General features: G+C 46.2%; 2 protein-coding genes across 4 annotated transcripts; one reads left to right on the top strand and one right to left on the bottom strand.

The window, feature by feature from the left end:
- The first annotated feature begins 139 nt into the window (after window positions 1-139).
- Window positions 140-6,872, top strand: lman2 (lectin, mannose-binding 2). Of its 2 annotated transcripts, none has more exons than XM_026185243.2 (8): window positions 140-513; window positions 2,378-2,496; window positions 2,634-2,751; window positions 3,208-3,290; window positions 4,432-4,593; window positions 4,695-4,809; window positions 4,897-5,016; window positions 5,183-6,872. In XM_026185243.2, the coding sequence occupies exons 1-8, from the start codon at window positions 378-380 to the stop codon at window positions 5,341-5,343; spliced, it is 1,014 nt and encodes a 337-aa protein (XP_026041028.1). In that variant the 5' UTR covers window positions 140-377; the 3' UTR covers window positions 5,344-6,872. The 2 variants fall into 2 exon arrangements, with proteins under 2 accessions (XP_026041028.1, XP_026041037.1); XM_026185252.2 differs by lacking the exon at window positions 3,208-3,290 and adding an exon at window positions 3,356-3,435 and having other exon boundaries at window positions 250-513.
- A 3,945-nt stretch (window positions 6,873-10,817) lies between these two features.
- Window positions 10,818-25,199, bottom strand: sparc (secreted protein, acidic, cysteine-rich (osteonectin)). 2 transcript variants are annotated; one of them, XM_026185271.2, is made up of 10 exons: window positions 24,927-25,199; window positions 16,685-16,750; window positions 16,266-16,319; window positions 15,032-15,119; window positions 14,220-14,341; window positions 13,685-13,805; window positions 12,087-12,220; window positions 11,621-11,769; window positions 11,380-11,528; window positions 10,818-11,242 (listed from the first exon to the last, which is right to left on the bottom strand). In XM_026185271.2, exons 2-10 carry the CDS (start codon window positions 16,739-16,741, stop codon window positions 11,214-11,216), a joined length of 903 nt encoding a protein of 300 aa, XP_026041056.1. In that variant the 5' UTR covers window positions 16,742-16,750; window positions 24,927-25,199; the 3' UTR covers window positions 10,818-11,213. The 2 variants fall into 2 exon arrangements, with proteins under 2 accessions (XP_026041056.1, XP_080165382.1); XM_080309256.1 differs by lacking the exon at window positions 24,927-25,199 and adding an exon at window positions 16,834-17,070.
- Window positions 25,200-27,087: the final 1,888 nt, after the last annotated feature.

Genomic DNA, 27,087 nt, shown 5'->3' with positions numbered 1-27,087 from the left:
CATCTAGTGTACGAGTAATAGAAAAACAACTTCATCGCTGATTGGCTTAAATTGCGATGTGCTCGTTTCTGATTGGCTAGCAAAATCTTTACCGTCTACAAAAGCCTTCCGTATGGGAACGCGGACAGCTTAACGTTTCATCTTCGTCATTATATTTTATTGTATCTCACCAATCAAAGCCTTTGTACCTGTTTGGTTTTATATTTAATGAGTGCAAATTTCAAAGGATGGAGAATGACGCCGAACAATCGTCGGGGTGATTATAAATGTGGCATTTTGTTGTTTCAGTCCGGATGAGAACAGCGGACGGACCAGTTTATGGCGTTTAGAGGAAGAAGCTTGGCGGTGAGAGTTTCTCTCGGTGCTGTTCGGGTAAAATGGGAGGCTGCAGAGCGTTTCGGGGCTCAGCGTTGCTCTTCGTGCTGCTGGAGCTCTCTCTGGTCTGCTGTGACATCACGGACGGAAACGCGGAGCACCTGAAGCGGGAGCACTCGTTAACGAAGCCGTACCAAGGTAGGGGCGTTAGCCCGGGAGCTAACCCGCAGACTCGGGGACGTCTCCGCGGCTTCTCGGGCCCAGCGGAGGCTCCGAGCCGCCTGCATGTACACTCATCTTACACTGAATGTTTAGGGGCTTTTAAAGACCGTGTGGCAGAGTGTCCTCCTGCGGGGTTAAAAGCCCCAAAACATTCGCTGGTGGGGAGCTGGAAGATCGATAGTTCCTGACAGGAAAACACACCAAATATGACTCACTTGTATCAGGAAGCTACACAGAGATTATTAAGTGATAGGCTGCAGTCAGCATGAACTAGTTTCTTCGCATCGCTAAGGTTAGAGATTTGCGCAAGTGAAGAAAATCAGTCCTACATATTTGTGTAATGGCGCACTGCGAGACATATCCTAGCATGTCTGCTTCATCGCATGAAAATATTAATATTCACAGAAACGGGAATAAATCGAAGATCGTCTCGGTGAATACTAAAATCGTTCTGCATGTCTGAGGCTGCTTTTAATCGAATAATTCGGACTTCACTGAAGAAAGTCTGCTGATATTTACTGGATCTGAGCATGTTCACGTGTGTACAGTATCTCTCTCTCACACACACTCACACACACACCAGTCTGTGGTCACTCAGGTTCATGTGCAGATTTATTCTCAGGCAGGATCGATCTTCTGGTGGGCAGGTGTAAGATGACAGGTGCTTTGAGTGCTCAGAGTAGCAGTGTCCTTTATAAGAAGCAGGAGACACCGAACTGCTTGTCAGAGCTGCTTCATGCTGATCTCCCTCCACATCTGAGTTTTTGCTTCAGCGGCTTTCCTGCAGCCACGCTTCATTTGGCCTGCCAGTATCTGTCAGCTGCCTCAGCAATGTACGTGAGGAACATGGTCCACTCAGACTCGCTGTCCTTCAGAATGCTGTTGAGGTTCTGCTGGCGCTGGGAATTGTACATCCTGAGGACCAGGACCTCTGCCAGATGCTCACAGCACACCCTGACTATGTATATGGGTATGAGCATCCTCCCCCACCACCTGATCCAACTCAGCACCAGGCAGTGATCAGGTGACAGGTCAGCTCCTTCCTTCAGCCAAGTGTCCAGAACATACGCCCCAGATCTGGTGATACGATTACAGAATCAATCACGGACCTGCAACGTAGGGCGCCCTGGTGCCACATGCACTTACGGACATGTTTAAACATGGTGTTCAGCACAGACACACCATTTTAGCAAACCGGTCCAGTGACAGATCGGGCTGTTCCTCCTGATCATACTGCTTCAGCGCACAGCTGCCCTTCAGGTGACAGATTCCAGAGCCCATGAAGTGCTCTAACATGAGTCAGACATGTTACAGCTGACCCCTACAGCGCCTCCTGCAGGCAGTGATGCTGCAACCGATTGATTAACTAAATAAATAATTCTGCATATCATCAGCAAACAGTTGATTTTCCTTTCCAAGTTTACCAGGCGCATGTTAGTTAGTTCTTCTACAAAATCAGCTCCACCCTCCCTGTTGAGCGTGTAAGGATGTCTGATTACAGAGTTCAACCAGGAGTCAAACCATGGGAGTAAAAAATTCACACATGGTGTAAGTGGCTCACAGAGTTCAAAAGAAGCTTTAAAAGTGCCTCGGTGTGAGTCCTCCAGATTAGATTGAACACTCTTTAATGTCATTATGCAAGTTTAACAACATTATGATTACATCTTAATCCAAGAGTGTAGCCACGCTGGTATGTGTAGTGTAGCCACATTATTAGTGAGCTTTAGAAGGTGTGAATGTTTGCTGAGTGTGAAACGGGTGTGACGGTATTGACACAGCAGCGAGTCTGTGTGCTTAACCTGCTCATGTGTGTCTGAGCGTTTGCCTGTTTTTCCCGCAGGTGTCGGCAGCAGCCCATCCAGCCAGTGGGATTTCTCCGGAAGCACTTTGGTGACGAGCTCGTACGTCCGCCTGACTCCAGATGAGAGGAGCAAGCAGGGATCCATCTGGAACACCGTGGTGAGGCGAGGCGCGATCACAGAGAATCATTTAAAGTTAAAAATGTCCCCTCTCTGTGGCTGAAGCCTCCTCGCTGAGACGAGGAGTTGTAGGCTTCGACTCAGTAGCGTCTAACCCTCGGCTCGTCTCTGTGTTAGCCTTGTTACCTGAAGGACTGGGAGATGCACGTGCAGTTTAAAATCCACGGCTCGGGGAAGAAGAATCTCCACGGTGACGGCATCGCTCTCTGGTACACGAAGGACAGGCTGCACTCAGGTAACACCGGGTCTTCGCTGCGAAGGTCCGGCTGGTGTGAAGGAGCTTCATATAGAGTTTGGATTTACCCAGAATTCTCTGCTGCAACCAAACTGAGGCCTAAGAAGGCAAAGTGTAGATACTGAGCAGCCTAACCTCCCTGAAGGTGGAGCTCTTTCTCTTTGTATACGACATAACCCAGCATAGTCGTTCGAGTCGGGCTTTGCGGCGTGTTCGCGGTGAGTAAACGTATCCCTACATGCAGCTCTGTGAGGCTGAGGTACTGCGGGCCCCTTCTCGCCGGTTAACCGCTTCATGGTCAGGAGGAAAAAGCATGTAAAGTGTTGCAGCTCAGAAGGACAGCTGTAAATCCAAACCTGTGTGTGTGTGTCACTCCATACGTGTCTGTCATCTCATCACTGCTGACCTCACATAGTGTCTCGCTCACGTCTCGCCTCATCTCTGCCTCCATCCTAGGCCCTGTGTTTGGAAACCAGGATCAGTTTCTTGGCCTGGCTATTTTTTTGGATACCTTCCGCAATGACCTCCATGGGATGGATGTAAGTGTGTGTGTGTGTGTGCGTGCATGTGTGCCGAAGTGACTGACCAGCTTGTTTCTTTGCAGGGCCCGTGTTTTCCAACAGCGCCGTCTTCCACGGGCTTGCCGTCTTTATAGATACTTACTCTAACGATGATGCGACAGATGTGAGTGGCTGCAGGTTTTCCCCGTCAGCATGCTGTCTCAGTGCACAGTCTGTCTCCTCGTTGTGAAACGCTGCAGGCCTGTTGAAGTAGACCTATTCACCGTCCTCCTTTTCAAGTCTGATTGGCCGGGGTGGGGTGGGGCTATAATGACATCTCCCCTCTATGACATCACACGGGATTACTTGTGCATACACCGACCTTATCGTTAGGAACTCTGTTCATGTTTAATATTGAAAAGAAGATATGACAGGACATAAGGAGAAGCAGAAAAGGTCCACTTCAGCGTCAGTGACAGAATATTTGTTTGTTGTTGTGTCACCTTATCGCTGTTCTGTGTCCCTCACATAGAAAAGGCCCCGGTTTAAATAGAAATACAGTTAACAGCCATAGAGAGTCTGCAAATGTCTGAAATACAGTAAATTACATTTTTAGAACTAAATGTCTTTGATATATCTTAAATTGGACTGGATTACAATGCTAATACTGATGTTTTAGACAGTGTGTGTGTGTGTATTGATCAGACCAAATCGATAACAATCTGAGCTTTGCAGCCCGGTCAGTGTTTGAAATCTTTCTCTGATTTTTAAAAAACAGTCATGAAATGCTTCACAGAGGGAGCAATAAAAAAGAAACTGCTTGTGTGGGGTCAAAATGAACGCAGAAGAAGCAGGAAGACGACACAGAACGCAACCCTAATCTGAACAGCTTTCAGAGCTAATGTTGGGAATGCCCTTAGTGGGCAACTCGGGCCTCGAGGCAAGGAGAGAAAAAGCACTCGAGTGTTTAATGAGACCTTTACCCTCGTCAGAGCTCAAACGCTCAGCAGGAAGTGAACATCACTGTAACCGCAACCAACCGCCATCGCGATTTGTGCTGATTACCTCAAATGTGTCATGTGGACATGTTTTGTTTTTATGTGATGTATTTGTTGGTCTTGTCAAAGCGTGTAACGCCTGTGTAGGACTCGTGTACTGATCATTTCCTGTCCGCCGCCAGCGCTCTTTCCCGTACATTTCAGCCATGGTGAACAACGGCTCTGTGAGTTACGACCACGGGAAAGACGGCCGCTCGTCTGAGCTGGGAGGCTGCTCTGCCGAGATCAGGAACCGTGATCACGACACGTACCTCGCCATCCGCTACTCCAAAGGGCGACTGACGGTAAGTGGCCGCACCTTCGGTTTCTGCTGCGACTGCAGTTTGAGGTGGAGCGTTTGCAGTGTTTTTACCTTTGGTCCTGCCTCCCCTCTGTAACCCGGCAGGTGATGGTAGACGTGGACGACAAAAACGAGTGGAAGGAGTGCATCGACATCGGCGGAGTTCGTCTTCCCACGGGATATTTCTTTGGGGCTTCGGCAGCTACGGGCGACCTGTCGGGTAGGTCTGAGCTGCCGGCGAAGGAGGAATACTGATTGTTAAAATCGCATTCTTAAACCTCGAAGTGTTTTCACCGACTCTTCACAGATAACCATGACATCATCTCCATGAAGCTCTACCAGCTGATGGTGGAACACACGGCTGAAGAGGAGAACCTGGACTGGACGAAGATCGAGCCCAGCGTCAGCCTCCTCAAATCCCCTAAAGGTAGATTCAAATACCCAAAACTTTATTTAGAATAAAGTGCTTCAGAGTGTTTCAGCAGGGCTACAAGTGGGAGGGATGTTTCTCAGACTTCTAAAATATTCCAGTTAAAAGCACAGTTAAAACCAGATGGAGTAAACTGATGGTGGATGTTCTTCCTGCTTCTCAGACAACATCGATGATCCCACCGGAAACTTCCGCGGCACGCCTCTCACCGGCTGGAAGGTGTTCCTGCTGCTGCTCTGTGCCCTGCTGGGGATCGTGGTGTGCGCCGTGGTGGGAGCTGTGGTTTTTCAGAGGAGACAGGAGAGGAACAAAAGGTTTTACTGAGGAGGAGGAGGAGGCAGCAGAGGAGGACGAGACTGGTGTTCTTACTGGAGAGGAATAAACTGTTTCCTGATCATGGATTGAGCACTTAATGTGAATTTGTTTTCTACAGATGGTCTGAATGTTTGTATCTGTGAAGCACTGCGGGGGGGAGGTGATGATTGCAGGGTTCGATTTCCTTTCATTGACAAACTTTTGGGGGGGTTTTCTTAAAGAGAGTGTTACGCCTGCTTTTTGTTGATCAGGTGTGTTCTGCTGCAGAGAACGTGAACGTGGCTTTGATCCATGAAGATGGTTTCTTATTATAGAGGAGAGCTGGTGCTGGTTTAGTGCCGACATGTGAGGAACAAACTCGTGTAAAGAAGTCATCACAGCCAACGGGAAGGCTTCAGATTATAGTCGGAGCCTCGGGCTGCGGTCCAACAGTTCAGACATCCCTCATTTGTTTGGTTTTGCTGGACGTTAAACGTGACGAGTCTGACCGCTCCCACTCAGCCTGCTTCACAGCGATGGTGGATGGTGTTAACGTGGGTCTGCCGTGGAGACGAGAGGATCATCTTACACACATCCACATCACGTCCGTTATGTTAGGGTCAGTTTCTCGTGTTATGTTCTGCCGCAGACACGTATCAGCCTTGTAGTCGTCTCCTAGGTCTCCTCTGCCGAAGGAGGTGATAAAGGACGCTTAGAAGCTCCTTTCCTTAGTGCTGGTGGGATTCAGCGGCTCTGGTTGTGCCTGCAGCCTTCAGGAAGTTAGAGACTCATGAGGGAATAGAAGGGACTCTTTGGCCGCGGCCTGATCGATTTGATTCGTCGTTGTTTTATCCATCCAATCAGAATCATTCAGTTCAATCCAGGATTTCCTGAAAGTGTTTTTTTTTTAAATTTTTTTATTTTATTTCAGAGAACAACTTTGTGTGTGTCTGTCTGTCTCTGCTCTGATCAGTCTCCAGCCTGTCGACGCCCCCTGGTTTACTCGATGGCGTCTGTGAAGCTTCGTTCTGATGGTTAGCTGACGGTTTCGTTTAACGTCAGAGGAAACTGATAAGCTTGCCTAAGAATAAAATATTTACTGGACTCTGCTCATCGCTCATGACATAAACACGTCAGGCTGTACAAACTTTAAGGGGACGGCGAGCAGCTCGGAGGGATAGTGCGGTCACTTCCTGTTTTAACTGAAGTAGACATCGTCCTGGAAACAGACGGTAAAGTTCACAGCGAGTTGAAACATTAGAAACATTAAAGCTGTTTATGTGTTTGTGGAGAGCAGCTATTGTCAGAGTTCACATAGAGTACGGCCTTCTGTCTTCAGTTTATGTGACGGGGTGTTTGAATCATGCTCGGAGAACAAGTGTGAATAATAACTGATCATTTCTTATTTTCTCCTTTTTGTTCGTTTGGGTTTTTGCTTTGCTCACGTTTTTCTGTCATCTTTCATTCAAAGCGTTTTTATTGATTTGGTTTTTCTGCAGAGACAGTAAACTCTCCTCTCGTCACAAATAATATACTGAAATAAAAAAAATTAACCGTGAGACTGTTTGTGATTATTCCACGTCTATGACATCATTACTTTACACTCTGCTGATAGTAAAGCATCCCCCTGCCTGCAGCTCCACCCTCTCTCCTCCGCACATGCTCAGACCCTCTGATCCTGCTCACTAGAGTTGGATGTCTCCAGACCACTTTTACGTGGTCTTGGTCTCGGATCCCTCGGTCTTGTCTCTGTCTTGCTGTCTCAGATCGACATCGTGGAGATTTGGAGTCAACAGTATCCATGACACACAACGTAACGTCCCATAATGTGTCATGCGCATAAGCATCAGCTCTGAGCCGTGCTTAGAGAGTGCTTGTAGTGAATCGGAAGAGTCGACTCCCATTGAGCGAGAGCCAGCTCCTCACTTGATTTCCTTTCGCTGCTCAGCTCTCACACAGTGGCTCAGCTATGCTCCAATCCCTCCATATCGTGGCCAATCACATGCGAGGATATAGGATAATATCATTATGTGAAAAACAGAGGGTGAGAGACGCGACAGTCAAGTGGAGCGTGCGTCTGTCCTCTCAGTAAGTGAGTGAGACAGTAGACAGCGGTGAGGAGGGCTGTGCGAGTGCATCTCAAAAACATAAATATGCCTGACACCTGTAAATGAAGCAGCATCTGGCTGCAGTTTAAAGACTTGTCTCGGTCTCGTCTCGACTTTGTCTTGGTCTTGACTCGGTCTGTCTTGGTCTCGATACCCTCTGGTCTTGGTTTAGGCGGTCTTGACTACAAGTCTACTGCTCACTGAACATCTCAGCCTCCGCCATCTCCAACCCTCACAGCAGGTCTCACCTCCACATTTAACACTTCTCTTTCTGTCATAAATCACACCTGACACTCATCTCCTGCACTTTCTCCGCCTCTCTGTGGATGTGTTGACCCCGGGTATTTAAACTCCACCCACCGTCACTACCTCCACCTGCGCCCCTGCTCTCACAGCGGTTCAGTTTTGGGTTGTTTTGTTTATTCAGATTGAATTTAAAGAAATCAAAAGTTCAAACATTTTTGTCCGTGATTAGTTATTTTCAGAATAAAAGCAAGTTCGTTACTAAAAAGTTTTTCATATAAATCCAGAAGCTTTGGTTTCCTGCACAGGAAAACTTTCTTGTGTTTAGACAAACCTCGGGATGGGCTCAGTTTAACCTTCAAAGAAGTTTAAATTAAACGTCTTTTATTTGCAGCACCGGCTTCTCTCCGTGCTTTCTTCAAAGATCGCCAGCTTTGTGCTGGAAATCTGAGGATTCGGGAAATTGTTTTAGGTCAGCACTTCAGGCTGTGTTCATGATAACCACATGAGACGTGGCTTAATGTGTTTGCCCCTTCCCTGACATGACGGTGAACGAGGTTGTTCCTCCTGTTAGCTCTGCTCTCCTCGTCCTTTACGTGAATCTTACACGAGGTCATATGAACACCATCAACGGGTCCAATGAAGAGCGCCGCTTTATCTCGTTTAGTTTTAATAAATACTGGAAACCAAAATTGTAACTGAAGTGAAATTGAATTGTTTCTATTATCTGTCTTCATGATGTTGAAGTCAAAAATGCAGTGAAACATCTTTCCAAATTATTTTTATATGAATAAAATCTTTTTGATAAATATGGCAGGGATAGACGCCCCCCCCCCCCCCCCAAGTGGAAGACTAAACTGTCGCATTAACAGCAGGTGGCAGCACACGCCAGGGGCGAGCAGGTCTTACTGGGAATAAATGAGTAACGAAAGCTGTTCAGTCACGGCCTCAGGATCAGGAAGCACCAGCAGAGGACGTCTTTCCTCTGTTTGGGGCTCTGGGATGTGCTCAGAGCAGCAACGCCTAAAGCTGCGAGGCTCTGTGCTCGTCCATGCAGCCTCCAAACACCGTCTGACCACGAACCCACACTGACTTTTGCACAGCTGCACAAACGTCAGAGCCCCGCGGTGACATCAGCCAAACACAGGACATTTATATCAAAAATACAAACGACCATGGGCTGCTGCACAGAGTTTGTTTTAGTCAGTTTTATGGTCCTTTTCATGTTAAAAGTGCCCTTAAACTGCACACAGGGCCTCACAGCAGCACAGAGGGCTTTTATTCTGTGTAAATGAGGATTGTTTCCTCTGCAGGACTGAGCTTCATATTCTCTGCTTGTTTAAAACGGGACAAACCTACCTCTCCCCCCTCCCAGCCTAACCTCAGCTGCAGTGACTCAAACTTCCAGTAAACCTTCGTCTGTTGGATGAAATCGCTGCTGTACTCACAGCTTTTTTCCCCCTGCGGCTCGGAGGCGGGGCTGGAATCTTTGTGGACGAGGCGAGGCTGTTGTTTCACATACTTGACGCTGGAGTCTGGATGAACGGGTGGAGACGGTAACCGGGTGCACCACCTCTCCCTCTCCGGTCTCCCGGGGGACCACGAGCAGCTTTGCACAGTCAGCAGGCACGCAGCTGCAACTCGTGCACTCACGCTCCGAGCTCACTCCTGTGTTTTAATGAGTGCAGTCTAAAGAGAGGCCTGTAATCGTCTGCATTTTCACAGTGATTTCTCAATTTTAGTCTCATTTTCAGCTTTTATGTCAAATAATTGTTAATAAAGTTGTGGTCCTCATGTGGCTTTGATATGATACCAGCTGTAGGAAAAATACAACACAAACCCTGCAAATGTTAAATCAGAAGGTTTCCGTCTGGAGATTCAATATCATTGGATCATTTCAGACGTTCACCTTGTCTAACAATAATATTTACAGCTGAAGAAGTCACACTTTCAAAAAAGTTTTGTTTGTTTTTGAGAAAATAAGACAACTTTTAAGTGAAATCACAGTAAAAAGGCCTTCGGTGCACACGTAACCCACAGCTGGATTAAATTGGAGATACTGAATAAATATTGTAAAATCCAGCTGTTTCTGTGGTTCTCCAAAAATATCTACCTGATACTCGGCACCAACCTTTGATGCATGATGAAAGCCACCAGGGAGCGATAGCTGTGGTTTCAGCTTTGTGACCCCTGTAGACTGTTTTGGGTCCCACTGAATAAAAAAATGTAGCCTGTTTTGAAAATCCTAATCAGACTTTATTAACTGTGACATCAAACCGCTCACTCACGACTTGTCAGTCACAGGTGAGTAGCCAATGAGCACGATGCACGATGTCATCACATCCAGGTCTTTCTGCCGCCAAGATGGAGATGGTGGAGACGGTGGAAACGGCGGTATGGTCAAAGCGGTAATGCTCCCACTATAGCTGCTATAGCCATCTTTTTTATACAGACTTTGCTTGTGCCTAATCCTGGACCGTCTGTTTTTCTTCTTCTTCCACTTCACAGCTGGCAGCTCTGATTCTTAGGGCTTCAGGTCATTTGCATCATGCGCTGCAACGTTTTGGCTAAAAGTTGTTCATCGCCAGAGGGACTGGGATCTCCTCCACTCTACTAATCCTCCACACTACTCATAGTGGTGGTGAAAAAGTTTAAACTATTTACTGCATCGGGGGCAAAGGGAAGACTGTAAAAAAAAAATTTTTTTTTTTAAAAAGAGGGGGGTGTAATTGGGAATCAGAGTATTTAAAGCTGATAAAGGTGGAGTTAGGAGACACCACAGAGGACGTCCTTCTCCCAAAAACGTGCCCATAAACAGATGGCTTTAGTAAAAGCTCCAGAGAACGGGAGAAAGAAATGCAGATACGAACGCATGCAGAGATGTTCAGATCTTTTCATAGTTTTTTATTCATGGATAAGAGATCGCTCCGGCTCTCAGCGTCAGTAGAAACATGAGAAAAACTCTCAGCCTGCGAGATTTTCCCCTCGTCATAACAATATATCCTCTTTATTGCTTTCAATGTACTGGTGTAGCAGTAGTCATAAGATCAAAAACCAAAATACATCAAATGACAAAAAAAAAAAGAGAGTCCACCACCGAAAGAGTGCAAAAACTAAACAGCTCATTTTAGTAGGAAGCAAGCAGAGGGAGCATTTATTTCCAAACTTTATTGTCAATTTACAGCTTTGTCCGCTCACAACACTTCAAAGCCATCTCCAATTAAAGCCCCGAACACATGGCAGCATGAATACAACACTGGCAGCACGTAGATTTACATCAGAGGTCTTTTGTTTTTTACAGGAGCTTTTTGTTCCACACGTGGACGATCCAAAGATCCGTGAACACATCGGGTTAGTACAGGCTGTGCACATTTCTCTCTTCTAATTGATTTTAGTGGTATAGGTAGGAAAGACCGTTATTTGAGAAATAAAAAATAGAAATGCAATTAGCACCGTTACTGTCATTTGTTTGTTTAACTTAGGGATCAGCACCTTTTCCCGTTAGTAGCGAATAAGAGACATCATACTGCTGCTGCGGGTCAGAGCGACTCAGATGATGAGATCTTTGTCCACATCCTCTGCAAACACAAAGACGAGAAACACAGAGAGGACACGGTCAGAACAGTGAGCTCGTCGGGTCACGCCCTACCCACCCAAAAACTCTGTCCCACAGTCCGAGGGATCGTATTAGATTTGTCAGGTGTTCGGTACTCACGGTCCTTGAGGCCAAAGCAGGTGGCCCACTCCTCCAGGGCGATGTATTTGTCAGCGTCAGCATCGCACTGCTCAAAGAAGCGGGTGGTGCAATGCTCCATGGGAATGAGAGGCGCGCGCAGAGGGGCGAGCTCTGTGTGGGTCAGATATCTGGAAGCAAACAAACAGGACAGCAAGGATAAGTTTGGCCTTTAGTTGGTGAGACGCAGCATCATCTCCCCCTCCCCATGACCCCTACATACCCGTCGACGGGGTGCTGGTCAAGCTGGCCGAACTGCCAGTGGACGGGGAAGATGTACATGTTGTAGTTCTTCTCGAAGTCGTGGGCGAGCAGGTCCAGGGAGTGATCACCGGCCTGAAGCCTCTTCTCGTTCTCGTAGATCTTCTTCACCTGAAACGTCGGACGGAGGAGTTCACGTCGGGTCATGTTGGAAGTGGCAGACGTGCAACAATAAAGAGCCTGAAAGCTTTTTTCTGTTTTATCATGTTTGTAGGTTTACTACTTATTTCCTCAGGCTGAGGTTAAATCCTCAAACTGTTCGACCGCATTTCAAAGCACTCGAAGCACAAATGTGCTTAAAGACACTTCTTTAAACTTACGTTTCATCATGAAACCTGAAACATTTGTGTCTGTGACTGCCGTCTAAAATGATGACAGTTTATTGTGAACAGAATAAAGGACAGATCAACAAGCCGGTCTGTTCTCACCCTGAGCTTCTGCTTCTCGGTCAGCAGGTTGTTGTCCTCGTCGCGCTCGTACAGCGTCACCAGAACGTTCTTCAGCCAGTCCCTCATACGCAGCGGGAACTCTGTCAGCTCGCTGTCCAGACAGGGCTCGATGACTGCAAGACAAAAGCACCATCAGACACAGACTCATACTGACTGCTGGGCTCTACACCTGCACAAACGTCTGTGATGCTGGAAATCAAAGCATGAGTGTTTCAAACATTGATGATGCAGGGTTAGAAGTGACGGCTACACCCAGGTGTACTTTGGTGTACTGAACAGTGCCGTGATCTCCATTTAAACCCTGGAGCCCAAACACTTCTCCTCGCGCTGAGCTTGTGTATCGTGTTCTATAGCTCGCGTGTTGGGACACGTCTGAACGCCGCCGAGCCACAGCCACAGTCAGACCCACCCATCAATCACTAGCGTGCTCTGACACACCTGAGCTCAGCCTATTGGCACGCCTGGGAGGAGGCAGGGGAACTGACTGGGAACTAAACTTCAGATATGTCTGAACCATCAACACCGAACCAAAAAACAGAAACAGGAAGAAACCAAAACGCACTATGTCGAAACAAAAGATGGGAGCAGCGATACAAGAATATCCAAATTCATGAGCTGGAAATCCAGATGAGATAAAATTCCAGTCGAGTTGTCAGATAAATTTAGGAGAGGTTCTCCCTGAAATCTCAGAAAAGCTGCACTCCTTTTACTGCAGAGCCACTTCAAACTCCTTTTTGTCCTCATGCATCCACAGATATAATTCCTATCTCAGTTTCATCTTTGTTTCTGTGCGTTATTGGAGGTTTGCAGCTCATCCTTCAGATCTTCTAGAATTAGTTTAAATGCTGCAAACAGGTTCAAATAATTAAGTGCTTTACACGTGATTAAAGAGGCTTTTTCCCCGAAGCCAACATTAACGTTTGGGTGTGACCAGGGTGGAGGCAGCACGCCCTCCATCCCGTCCTTTACTCAGTGACTCAGACTCACTCGAGACCACCCGAAGGCTCAGCGCTTCAATTCCTGCTGTATCCACTCAGATTAAAGGAGATAGCGTCCTCCTCGATTCAGTTTTATTTATATAGCGCCAAATTACAACAACAGTCGCCTCAAGGTGCTTTATATTGTAAGATAGACCCTACATTAATACATACAGAGAAAAACCCAACAATCATATGACCCCCTATGAGCAAGCACTTTGGCAACAGTGGGAAGGAAAAACTCCCTTTTAACAGGAAGAAACCTCTGGCACTCCACTTAGCCGCGCTGTGAGCTTACTTAATGCTCACTGATACCATCTAAAATACTTGCATGCTGATTCAGGACCGTTTAAATCAGAAATGGAAACAAACAGTTTGTTTCCATTTCTGATTTAAAACTTTGTTTAACTGGACAAATCTGTGAAGCCAAGTTCAGACTGTGCTAAAGACCTGCATCCAGAGAACACAACGTGTTAGTCTGTTAATCTGAGTCCTCATGAATAGAGGAAAATCTCTGCATGGTCTGCAGATCATGTGTTTTTATACCCTGCCATAATGGATCATTGCCTGAACGGTTCCATGCAGAGTGTGAGAGCTCACGTTTGCAGGAGCCGATGTAGTCGAGGTGCAGCTTGTGGCCCTTCTTGGTTCCCTCCAGGGTGCACTTGGTGGCAAAGAAGTGGCAGGAGGACTCGTAGGTCTTGTTGTCAGTGCCGCAAATCTGCAGGAGAGAAAGCAGAGCTCAGTCTGCAACGCAGTGACATTGCAGGGACAGACGAGTCCTCACACGTGTGCTTCTGACCAAAACAGCCCTTTAGTTTGAAAATATGATTTTCCTGAAACAAACTGAACTAAAAGCTCGGAATTCTTTCTTTTTTTTCTACTCTTTGCTTTGCGTGATGTCACAGACACCAGATAGCCCTAATAGAGAAGCTCCGCCCACCGGTGGCTCCTCTGCTTTGCTTGCAGGCCAATCAGATTACAGTTGGCCTAATGCTAAAATTCTTCTTTCTGCTTGCAGAGAGGACAAAATCTCTTCATGCAGAAACACGCAGAGCTGCACAGCTTCAACTCCTGCCGCAGATGCCAGTCACACCACTCAGGTCAGGAACACTCGGGCTGATTTTAAACTCACATGCTCAAAGTCTCCTTCCACCGGTGGGCAGGTAGAGGGGTCCTGGCACACACACATGGGAGTGTTGCTCTCATCCACCTCACACACTTTGCCCTTCTTGCAGTGGTAGTTCAGACAGGCATCTGTGGAGAAAACAGAAGTGAAACAGTAGGTTTTAGCTTCAAGGGACAAAATGTAGTTTTTATTTAAAGTGGACATAAAGAAGGCAGATCTGCATCATTTTTGCATTTCCATCTTTCCTTCTTTACGTCTCTTCTGTCCTTTTTGGTTGTCAGAATCAGAATCAGAATACTTTATTAAGGGAAAGTATGAGAGTTACGGTTGCTCCAGTACAGTAACATTAATAGAAACAAAAACAAAAACAGACTAGACTATTAGCAATACAATATGTTAAGATATAAGGAGCAGCACAATATATACAAATCATCAAATAATCACCAAATTGCTGTCAGCTGTTGCAGTGAGAACACAGCGGCTCGTAGCTGACCTGCTGTGCATTATTAAGTGAGGGTGTGCAGCTCATAGGCTGAGCTGCCTCTTAAAGTGGGTGGAATGTGTAATTACAGAGCGAGGGAGTCTGTCATTACGGCCATTTGAGTTGCCAGTTTGAGGCTTTACTAAACTCAGACAGCCACAAATGCTGTGAAATCAAATCCTTCATTCTAATGTTTACAGCAGGTTTGCAGGAACATCTGCTTTGACTTCAGCATCTCAACATCTTTCATGTCCACGTTACCACCCATCAGGGGACAGAAGGACATTAACTGTGACATTAAAGTTTTGATTGGAAGTGAGTGTGTTTGTGAACTTACTCTCAGTGACAACATCCTCAATAATGTCGATGGCCTCGTCAAACTCTCCGATCTCAACCTGCACTGGATTGGCCCCCACTTCGGTCTCCTGAAGGACACGAGAGGTCAGAGATCAGATCATAAAGCGCTCAGATTGAGGTCTGAGCTGTGTTCGGGTCTATTTCTGCCTGACGTCCACTTAAACCAAACCGCCTAAATACGTCTGGTTTCCTGAAGACGGGAAAAACAAGCTGAAGCATCACCGCTAAAGAAGGTTCCTCCCTGAAGGCCAAACAGAGTCTGGGAGCAGCCAGACCATAATATTCAACAATAACACGCAGCTGGGGCCACATGTGGAGTAATGGCTTCCTGAGCAGCTAAAATTAACAGCTGTGGGATCTTTGGTCCCACTGGACCTCTGAAGCAGGAAACCATAAAACGTTCTCATGAAGACTCTATGCTCTGCTGCAGGAATGTTTCTGGAATATCACGGAAAGAAACCTGAGTGGATGGAACTGAAAGAATAGGCGCTGCCGTGTGTGACATGGCGCTTTCCTGAAAAGGCAAAAGCACGGACGTTTCACATCTTCAGTCGCTGCGTGTCGGTTTTGGGTGGAATTTGCTTTAAAACCTGAGACGCCTTCAAGGACGAAACAGAAGCTCCCAGGCTTTTTTTTAAAAGCTTTGACGAGGCAAGAAGGTCACGACCCAGAAACAAAAGCAGAAGCACAGATGACTGATTCATTAAGCTGATCTTGGTTATTTTCTGACATGTCTCAAACATGTGTCAGCTCTTTGTAAAAACACTTCGTTGTGTCCTTTGGGCTCATGTTTTTAGAAAGCAACCAAAAAACAACAAGTTTTTGTTGATGATTTTATTGCTGGACTGATTTCTTCACAGAAGCAGTCTCTCCTGCAGTCACAAGTGGAAAAACGCCTCGAACTTCGGCTATGCTGCGGATGAACCCTAAAGCTCCGCTGCAGATCGCATCATCTCCGAGCAGCTGCGTGGCTCAGAAAATATGCCGCAGAGGCCAAATCAGACATACGGGAGAGCAAATGTTTCCCACAGACATCACGGTCACACTTACACTCGCTGCCAGAGGATTCCTCTGCAGACTTTCACCCAGGGTTTCTCACAGATCCACGAAGGCTACAGAGGAATCCTTATGGAGTGTTTCATGGAAACTGAAGCTTCCTGTTTGTGTGACGGACGATGATCACAGACGGCAAGAACATCAACATCTGGACTCACCTCAACAACTGGCTCCTCAGTCCCAGGCTCTTCCACGATGGGCTCCTCATCAGCCTGACACACACACACACACACACACACACACACACACACACACACACACACACACACACACACACACACACACACATTAAACATTATTAAATGCTTGTGGCTGCTCATAGAAGTCATGTGAGTGCGTCCACACAAACACACAGTAGAGAAACACTCACAGGGGAGGAACTGGCCATCAGGAAAACACACACACACACACACACACACACACACACACACACACACACACACGTCGAAGAGAAACGCACACACGATAAGTCACAGCAGAGGAAAGAAGAAAAGAGGTCACACAAAGAAAGGAAGATGCTATCGAGACGTAAACATCTACACACGCACACACACTCTTACAGGCATGTGTGACTTACAGGAGCAGCCCTGGCGTGGCCAGCCAGGCAAAGGAGGAAGACGATCCACACCCTCATCTTCAAAGTCTGTGGAGACAAACAGAGATGATGAGCTGACAAAAACGCACACAGACACTTGATTAAGTACGCAGCTTTGTGTGAGTGCTCACTCAAAGTAAAGCAGAGTTTTTGTTGCTTCTTCTTTCGCTTGTTAGAATCAGTGTAAACTATGGCGCCTCTGGCAGAGAGCCCTGCAGTTCTTCTCACGACCACAGAAGCCTGTGGGACGATTCTGACGCTGATGGAAGCGCTCCAGATTCCCAAACAGAAGCGCTCACTGTCTGCTTTGTTTCCCGACACGCTGGGTTCAGATGGTCTGTGACGCTCTGAGAACCATCTCTCCCTCTGAGAGGCGTTTGCTCTGCTGCAGGAGTCTGACCGAATGCTAACCGGGGTCCCCGTACGAGGCCGGGTCGGCCTGTTGTCATGCTCTTCGGGTGGAAATGGCTCCGGTCTTTGTGCGCTCTCTCTCACAGCAGCCTGAGGCAACGTTTGCACCAGCCAGTGTTTGGATCGACCAGCCTCAATTAAGCTCAGTTAAACACACATTTACACCCTAATGACAGATATGTGATAACAGGGCCCTGATATGTGACTTGGGGTCTTTTAAAGGGTGAGACAGGACTTGGCACCCGCCTGTGAAACACTTGAGAGTGACATGAGGTGACGTGGATGTGAGAGAGGCCTGCAGAAACAGATTCGCTGGAGTTTTAGGAGGACTCATTCAAATATCAGTTGACCAACTTATTTTGAAGGATCTGTGCTGAAACCTAAAGGTGTGTCTGCTGCTCGTGTCCTCACACCCGAGCGACAGAGAGGCTCGATTATGGAGCGACACGCTGGCGTCTGTGCGTTTGCGGTGGCAACGCCTTTGGTAAGGACAAAGTGTGTATTTAGAGGTGGAACCAAACACAACACCAGCTGGGAGCTTTATTAGGTGCTGGTGACGGTGCCACCACCTTCTGCCACCTTCACGAAGAGAGGTCATTGTGCAGTTACCAAAATACGCTTGATACGCTGGCGTGTTAGTGCTGCACATGCTGCAGTAAGCTCTGTCACCCCGAATGTGTCAAAGATAACAGACAGTGCATATTTCCTGTGAAAAGAGACTCTCTGTGTCTCCTCTAAGGAACCACTGTTGGAAACTCATCCCGGCTTCTGTCTCCTCTTTGTGTCATGTCTCCAGGACTGAATAAAGCCTCCTTTGTTTGCAACAGAGCGCAGCGCTGCTCAGTCTACTAGTTATCTCATCCTGCACCTCCATCAAGCTTCTCCCAGACATCAGGGGAAGAATCTGTGAGATCAAACATATGAGAAGGAGCAGACCATACAGATCAAAGCTCCTCCCTCTGTTATTGTGTCTTGATTTTGAAAAGAAATGGAATTCGCCCCAAAACACAAGGCAGTATCTGCAGTTTTGAGCGGACACAGTTTAAAGGCTGCGTGAGATCAGCAAGGATAATAAGACTTAGCAAACAGAGCTGTGCATACTTGGAATTCCTGCGCCTCGGATAAGAGTGCAGCAGCTTGAAACCAACAACAGTTGAATAAAAACGAATGATCCCTCCTTCCTCTGCAGCTTTAAACCTCCCAGCATGTCAAAGATAGCTGCAGCTGAATGGCGTGACTGTGAAAACACTGAAGCTGACACCGTGCCCGGCTGATGAAAAGCACGAGGCCTGTAGACACGAAGAGGCTGAGTCGAGCGATGTTTTGCGACACATGCAGAAAAGAGTAAATCTGTTTGAAGAACCTTCAGGCTAAACACGAGTCCGGGGATTGGCGTTTGTCTGCGATCGGCTCCAAATGCTCACAGCAGTGCTCGTTAGGAAGGACGGACGTTGATTTTTGGTTAAATTTGCAGCTTTAAGGAACCAGATTTCCTTCTACTCCCACCGGTTTCTATCAGCTGATACAGGGTGGTAATGTTTCAGCATATAAGTGCACACATTCATGTAAAGTCACAAAGTCCTGCTGCTGCCCCTCTGTAGGCTTCCTGAAGCTGGCCAAGAGGGAAATGGACTTTTAGCAGGGCTTTCTTTATTTAGTTTAGTTTTTTATTATTACATGTTGGTCATGCAGAAGAAATATATTTAATAAATAAATAAATCACAAAGAAAAAATGGTTCTAATTCTTATCGTTTTGCTTTCCTACTTGTCTGGAATCATAGCAACAACTTTCTTTTGTTCTTTAAACGTTTCCATGTGGTTCAAATTGATGCTGTCCTCTGGATTTATTTAAGAACCTGAGCTTGCTCTGATTATCACTGCTGTTGATGGAGGCCTGAAAAACCTTTAAGTTGGTGGGTGAGTTAACAGATATCACTTCCTGTTTCTGTTTCAGAAGATGAAATCTGTTTCCTTTGGCCTGAAGTCTAACGGGGGTTAAGCACTGCATCCCTTAGGGTCAAATCCTGACATGGATTGGGTCGTATTAGGAAAAGGAGAATAATTCTGATGTGTAGAGTTGCTCGTTGCTTCTGCAGCTATAAAAGATCGTTTGCTCTAAGCTCAGAGTCCAGGCAGGACCGGCACAGAGGTGTCCTCTGTTTCAGAAGGCTAAGAAGTCATAAGCAGCTCAGATGTGGAAAATTACAGAAGAGCTGGCAGCAGTCGGAGAATGACCTGCACAAAGGCACTTCTCTGCACCTTTTGAAAAGAAAGAAAAAAAGATGTTCTGCAGACGGGACATAAGTAAGGGCCTCTGACACATCGTAAGCAGAGTGTCTGGGCTGAGTGTCATCGCAGCAAGAAGAGAAAATAAGCAGGAAAGCGAGTGTTTGATTTGGAGGGACGTGGTGTTCCCATCGCTTTTACTTATTCTCGTTTGGCCAGAGAGCCACTGGGCTTGACTCGGCGGGAAAGGGGAGGCCGGACATGCTGATGTAACAGCAAAACAAATTATTTTATTTGGAAAGCCGCTCACATAATCAAACACGGTGAGGCTAAAAGGGAAACTTGAGGCTCATAAAGGGGCCTTTCTCCCTCCCCACCAGTGGATTTCAGCTGGGTAAGCGAGCGTAAACAGCCCAAGCTGGATCTTCCAGTGATGCAGACATTTCCCTCTGCAGCTGCTCCTCTCCCAGCAGGCCTTCAAAGAGAGCAGATTCACACAGGTTCTTTCTTCTTCTCCTTGGTGTCATAACGGGCAGGTTGGCGGGCCTGGATAAACAACCTGTCGCAGTGCGTCTGCAGACAAACAGCTGTGCAAAGCAAATGCTGAGAATGAACAGCGGTTTCCTCTGTGTGTGATGTGCTCTGCAGACACACACGCTGTTCAGAACGAGGAAGGTCAGCATTCATGATGCACGCAAAACACAGACGCATCCTAACTTTGACTCTCCTGCCTCGGCATGGCCCTCAGATCATCTCGCTTCTAAGGTCTTCGCTCAGTGTGAGCTACAGCGGTTTCCTTCAATCTGCTGGCTTCTCAATAACTTCTTCAACTCTACAAGAAGAACCTCTCTTCCATCGAGACGGACACCTCAAGGAAAGATTCCTCTGTGATGGCTTCCAGCGTTTGCCCTTTGACCTTTGGCACCACTGTCTCCCACCCCCGCTCCAAAAGACCCGTCCATCAAACAGGTGGCAGAAATCCGAGTGTGCCGTAAAGCCTTGCTGAGCCGTCTGTGACGAGTGAACAGGACTGACAGGAAGTAAAAGATCAGTGCAGACCCTGAGTCAGGCTGTTAGAGGAAAACTGGAGGGTCTCCTCTATGGGCTCAGATTTTTTTCTTGTAAATCACACTGATGAGTTACAAATTTTTTTGTTAAAGTTTGTCTACAAAAACCTACACATAAAACTCGAGTTGCAAGTATGAATTTTTCTTCCTGTCAGCTGATTGATCAATGTCATGTCAATCACAAATGTAACAATCCAATCAGAGAGCAGATGGGTTTAACTGTAGGAGGGGCGCTTCACTGAGCTTCAGGTCCCAGAAAGGTAAAACATTTTGAAGATGGAGGACGGCGACGGCGCTTCTGTAGCGCAGTGCGACTTTGTGTTAAAGTAATACTAAAGTAATAATGCTATTTCTGACCATTGGTATACCACAACTATACCCTTTCATCTTTTATCGAACATGTGTTCGCTGTCCTCCATCTTCATAAAATTCATTCAACTCTATAAAGTTTTCAGATATTTTGGTTTACAAGGTCACAAAGCTCAGTTCACAACGATGCAGTCTTATTTACAAATACAAAATATTTATGACCACAGTCTGAGCCCGTACTCCTCCTTCGTGTTTGGTTCAGAGAAGAAAGATTATGATTCGAACTTTAACGACTTTAAACAATCTGCTTTCTAAGTAGCTGAAATGAAAACAACAACACTACAGATTTAATTGAGGACAGAAGACGTGGCTGATGCTGCAAACCCAACAGAATCTGCAGCAGCAGTCACTGAGTCACTGATGGTTTCCAGTTTTCGTCAGTGGAAATGAGCAGAACATGTCCTAGAGGGATATATGAGGTGACATGGAGAGCATCCACTTTTCTGACCTCTTAACATCCACCACGTGACCCCTGGCCCATAGCAGATGTTACTTTTCCATTAGGACCTTCAGAATCCCATAAAAAAGCGTTGATTTTTTAATTCATCACACACCTAATGTGAGATGGGCTGCATGTCTTTGGATGGATGAGGTAAGTAGTTTTTCCTGAATATGCATCAAATCTCACTGGAACCTGGACCAGTAGGACTGTTTCCTTACCAGAATCTCTCTAAATTAACCAAATCTTCACTTATTGAATATAAGCTGCTGACATTAACTCTTTGTGGATTGCTTCATTACAGATTCTTGCATTACTTCAGGTTTAATCTTCACAGCCTGCTGCAGCGGTTTCTTTCTTCAGTCCGAGCTCACACCTGATGAATCTGGTTTCCAGGGAGTACAGGGACCTCCCTGTACTGAACAAAGAGCAGTTTTCACAGCGTCCCATTCACCTGCACCGCTGAGCACAAAGAGAAGAATGAAGGAGAACTCGAGTGGAAAAAGTCCGGATGTTTGTAACCCGAGTCCCTCGCCACATGACCTGTTTGACTCTATTTCATCCTTCTCTCCTTCCCTTCATAATTTTATCTTTGATATTCTTCTCTTTGATTGCTGTAATTTGAGGTAAAATAATATCACCAATCTTCATATCTACAGATCAGAGGGAACACGCTGCTCCGTCACTGGGCAGGCCGGCTTTAAGCGCTCTTCGCTTTCATCTCGGCCACTTTTGTAACACTGAACTACATTTGCTGCCGCTTTCACTTCATCCAACACACACAGCAGGAAACCAGGAGATCCTGACTTTATGTGCTCGGTATGGTGGTCACAGACCCTTTACTTCAATATTATTTATATTCTTTTTAAGGTTTTGGAAGATGATAAGAATAAAGCAGATGTAATCACACACAAATGTAACTTTTAATAAACTTTTAATGATTTAATGTTCACTCTTACAGCTTTACTCTGATTGGATAAAACACCAGACAACAGAAAGTTGCTCGTAGCTTGACCTGAAGTCAGACATTGAAATACCTGATCCACTCATATCAGTTAGCTATCTACATTAGCCTTAGATAACCGTGGAAGTAAGCTAACATTAACTCCGGTGAGGTGTCTTTCTGGCTGGCTTACCCTGGCTATAAAGCTAAATCTGAGCTAAAACCTCAGACAGCATAAAAGATGGTGGTAGCGTTCAGGTCTGACACCTGCTCTGTATCACCTGCTCAACTCTGTATATTTTTATATACCGGTATTTTATTTATTGTTTACTCTATTTAATTTGTAAAATATGTGTACACACACACACACGTAGAAAAATATTTAGTATACACATCCAGAAATGCATATACTATTATATATTGTACATATATGTATTAGTTTCAGATGTAGCCATTCTTGTATTTTGCTTGTTTACATTACTGTATTTTGCACAACTCTGTTGCTTTTGAAGCTCGCACACAAGAATTTCACTCACATGTACTGTACCAATGTACCTGCACATGTGATGTGACAATAAAAGTGATTTGATTTGATTTGATTTGCAGTTTCTCTAATGTCCACCAGAGGGCGACTGCTCTGCTAACCAAAACAATTCCAAGAGACAGGGAGTGTACCGCTCACTGATGGCAGCGTCCCTCAGCCTGTCAGTCAGAGCAGCCCCTCTCACACTTCCGCTCTTCCTTCCCTCACCCCAAGGCAGTCGCAGCCCCTCCCTGAGCCTGTTTCTGCTAGAGGTTTCTTCCTGTTTAAAGGGAGTTTTTCCTTCCCACGCTCGCCAAGCGTTTCCTCATTGGAGGTCGTGTGATTGCCGGGGTTTTCCCTGTATTATTGTCTGGCCTTTACCTCACCATATTGAGCGCCTTGAGGTGACTGCTGTGGTGATTTAAGTTGTATAAATTCAACTGAGAAGTCAGCACGCCTCGACTGAAGTGCTTCTTTAAACCGATGAATCAGTCACACCTCAGACTGAACTCTGAAGAGACTTTTCCCTCTAAGCAGCAGGACTTGTTAGTCTGTTGGTGTGTTCTCATATTTCTTTATTCTTTTACTTTTATGTCTCCTTCTCTGTCTCCTTCCTCGCGTCCTTCTTCCTCACATTGAACTCCAGATTTTTCTTCTCCGCGCTGAGCACAGACAGTAGCACAATCCCTCCTTCCTTTCTGGGGATTAGTGTTTTTCTAGAGATTGCCAAGCTGGCTTTTCACAGCATCCTCAGCTCCAGCCCCTCCTCCACCACCTCCTCCTCCACCTTCCACTCCGGTCCAGACCTGCCACCTCAACAATTAAGCAGCCAGAGACGCTGTGTCTGCACTTCTCTCATACTAATGCTGGCACATTGTGCTTCAGCCTTTCCACAGAAATCTCGGACAAATCCTCAACAGGTGTGACGAACACACAAAACGAGACTGGAGACATTTTACTGAGACACATGTAACCGAGTGTGACACAAGAAGAAAGGACTGAGCACATTTCCTTAGACAGCAGCGAGCAATGAAATAACCCAAGATTTTCTAAAGATATAAAAACTCAACTCAGTTTGAGTTAAAGTTTCATTTAGTCTGTGCATATCTGAAAAGTATCGTCCAGTAAAACTCAGGTGTGACTACACGAAGGTTCCTGTGGTTAAAGAGTTCCTGTAGATCTTCAGTTATTTTTTCAGTTTTCCTCATGCAACAAAAAACAAACTGCTGGGTGCAAAATTACATAAACGTCTCTTCTGTTGACCTTTTTTTCTTCCCAGGAAATGTTGCCATCCACAAAAAGGGACCAAAGGCAGAGCCATCATCATTATGAGAGCTCACATGCCACTAATGTTAAACTACTGATTTGTACTTTTACGTAAAATCACAGTATAAGTTTTGGATTCTTGAAGTCATGATGGTCATATGTGCTGTGCAGCTCTCTAGTTTATCCTCAGGCTGCTGGGTGGATCTGGGGTGGGGGTCACGGCTCTATGGGCCCAGTCAGGCTGTTCTAACCAAACTGTGAAAATCTTTATGGAGCTCCATGACAATCCAGCTGCTGCACCATGGATCAGCACTAACTCAAAGAAACAGCTGGTAACCGATCACCATGGCAACCTGCATTCCTTTACATGAGAGTAATCAGGGAGGGGGTCACAGAGGGGGTCAGGAGGAAACTGTGGAGAAACTAGAATCTGTCACAGCTTCACCTCCTCCTCGTCCGATTTTCTTTCTCTCTTTGTTTTTGTATTTTCACACATTTTTCCACATAATTGTTTTTTACAGAAACAATAATTCACCAAAGAGAGGAAAGCAGAAAATCGAGAATCAGAATAACAAAAGTGTCCAATTAAAAAGGGTCTGAATCCCTCCTCCCCCTCAGCCCCCCTCCTCTTATTGCCGATGTGGCACACAATAGCTCCACAGTCTGAATGCTCTCAGTTCGTTCACCTGCAGGCTGTGATTGAGCAGTAATGGCAAAGGAGCCGTGGCTGCTCTCAGACCACAGTCCTGCCTTTAAAAGCAAAATTCAACAAAGTGGAACAGAAAAAAAGTACCAGCTGTTGAATGTGCTGAAGTTAAAACGGACATCTGTGTTTGTGATAAGTGTGTGAGGAAAAGTGTCAAAGCAGAGCCCTTCTGCGTAAAGCCGTCACTCCAACTGACAGAGCTCTAACAGCAGAAACGTTTCACTGCATCTAAAAGTGTAAATGTGTCTGTACGAGTCGGAGGCAGAGCGCTTACCTTCAGCTTTCAGAGAAGAACACCAGAAGAGAAGTCAGCTGTGTGCGGGACCCCGACGATCTAACTCCAGTACTGCTTTACGCACAGCTCATTTCCAATGGGACGTCCCAGCCTGGATACAGCCCCCCCCCCCCTTTGGTCCATCACAGCCTCCCCCACCGCCTGTGGGCGGGTCTGTGATGTTAACCCTTACGCAGTGGCTGGAGGATAAATGAAGACTGGAGAGCAGCGATGACACGAGAAGAAACACGTGACCTGTGTCGTTACTTATTACTGTTAGAAAGATCAAAGACATAAAAAACATTTTGGTAACTCTGAAGAAAATCATCAAATACAAAATACTTTAAACATCTGGATTGACGTAGTCCACCTACAGACTGTATATGGAAGATGGGCACACATTGATTAGCTGAGCATTTGCACTTTGTGCAGCAATAAGATCAGGATAACCCTCCCAGTCCCAGCAGCTGATTCATGATGGAGCCTATCCCTGTTACCATAGGGCGAGAGGCAACGTACACAATTTGACCAATCAGGGCTAACACAGAGAGACAGCCATTGGCACAGACAGCCACTGGTACATGCATTCAGTCCTTTTGGCTGTGGGAGGAAACACAAACATGGAGAGAACATGCATGTGACATAGAACTCAGGCAACAGTGCTAACCATAGCTGTCCAGTATTTGGGTATATGGTATTTATTATTATTATAAGTGCGTGTCTGGTTGGTGATGGTCACTGATGGCTGCTGGCGTACACCTGCACCGGAAGCCTCTCTGTGTCCCGGGTTGTTTAAGCCAAAGCAGAATGGAGCAACAGCATAAAGACGCTCCAGAGGTCCAGTTCAGGGACTCCAGGTAGCTGAGGTGAAGCCTAGCAGGCAGCTAGCAGCTACAGCCACCTGTGTCACTGTTCACCTGTCAGTCAGAGAGGCCACGCCCATAATAATGCAAACTGAAAACTAGGTGAGTATAAAAACATTGTTCTAAAGTTTGTCTATGGGGACTGACTCACTGCTGCCTCTGCTGGACAGACTGCAGCTATCTGAGTTCTTCTCCGCCTGGTCTTGAACCTCGGGTCCAAGTTCTGTGCAAGTAAATCTTATTTTTCCGTAAATGTGCATCTATGCCTGAGTTAAATAGTCACGATCTCGCTCTACACTAAAGCTTCAGTCTTGTTCCCATAAAACTGTAACTCAGTGACTTCAGTGCTTTGGGGCATTTGTAGAACATCTGCATCACCACAGCTCAGACTCATGGACTGCTTTTCCAGCACCTGCTGTCCTCTGACAGACAGAAGCAATCAAGAACCATGTGCATGCCTCATGCTCTTCGGCTCGCCCTTCATTTTCTCTGTCTCATTGTTTGATGGACTGCTACTGTCTGTTCCCAGCATGCAGACCAGAGCTGATGTGAAGAACAGCTGGATCAGAGGGAGAGAGGGAAAATCCCTGCAATGCAACGTGGCGTTTTCCATTCTGCGAGGAAGCCACAGTCCAGCTGCAGATGGAGAGAAAAGAGGGGAGGAGGTGTTGTTACTCTTCAGTCTGCCCACCTTTTCTTCTTTTCTTCCCTCCCTTCTCTCTGCAAACGTGGCAGTCGTCTCTCTGTGTCTGATGAAACATGTCATTATTTTTTCCTCTGCTGCTAAATCATCCACGGGCAGCTCTGCAGGTCTGAAGATGTGAGGATTTAAACGCCCCTGTAATGTGGCAGCATTATTAAACAGGATTATGGAAACACACCCATCTGTGTGCCACGTAGTGAAACAAAGAAACACAGAAATATCTGAGGTCTGTGATTGGCTGAAAGCTGTGTTATTTTTTTATATAATCCCTGTGATTTAATATCGGTGATGTTTTGGGGATGGCAGAACGAGCTCTGCTCTTTTGCTGTGCGATGTGTTCATCACACTGCAGGATAATTTATTTTGTCTGAGTAAAGTCTTTGCAGGGACGTTACTGCAAAAGCATACTGGCATTTACATGCGCACACATTTCTCACATTTTATGACAGAGTTACCTGATTGGTGGCCTGTGAGCAGCGTGTCCGCCACATTTGACCTGAAGGTCACACGGTGTGGTGGTCCTGGGGTTTTCTGAGCTCTAGATTCTTGTTGGTAGTTTTCGGTTCTCGTGTTTTTGCTTCCTGTCTTGATGAGC

The sequence above is a fragment of the Astatotilapia calliptera genome, chromosome 2, assembly GCF_964374335.1.
Source record: "Astatotilapia calliptera chromosome 2, fAstCal68.1, whole genome shotgun sequence".
NCBI classification, from domain to species: domain Eukaryota; kingdom Metazoa; phylum Chordata; class Actinopteri; order Cichliformes; family Cichlidae; genus Astatotilapia; species Astatotilapia calliptera.
This window is presented reverse-complemented; position numbering and strand designations above follow the sequence as displayed.

Excerpts from the sequence above, each read along its gene's own strand:
- sparc (XM_026185271.2), bottom strand. The coding sequence starts at position 16,741 with ATGAGGGTGTGGATCGTCTTCCTCCTTTGCCTGGCTGGCCACGCCAGG. Across the intron at positions 14,342-15,031 it reads TGAGGATGTTGTCACTGAGA|ATGCCTGTCTGAACTACCAC; the intron begins GTAAGTTCACAA and ends TTTTCTCCACAG. Across the intron at positions 12,221-13,684 it reads CTACATCGGCTCCTGCAAAC|TCATCGAGCCCTGTCTGGAC; the intron begins GTGAGCTCTCAC and ends TTTGTCTTGCAG.
- lman2 (XM_026185243.2), top strand. The coding sequence starts at position 378 with ATGGGAGGCTGCAGAGCGTTTCGGGGCTCAGCGTTGCTCTTCGTGCTG. Across the intron at positions 2,752-3,207 it reads GAAGGACAGGCTGCACTCAG|GCCCTGTGTTTGGAAACCAG; the intron begins GTAACACCGGGT and ends CCTCCATCCTAG. Across the intron at positions 5,017-5,182 it reads CCTCCTCAAATCCCCTAAAG|ACAACATCGATGATCCCACC; the intron begins GTAGATTCAAAT and ends CCTGCTTCTCAG.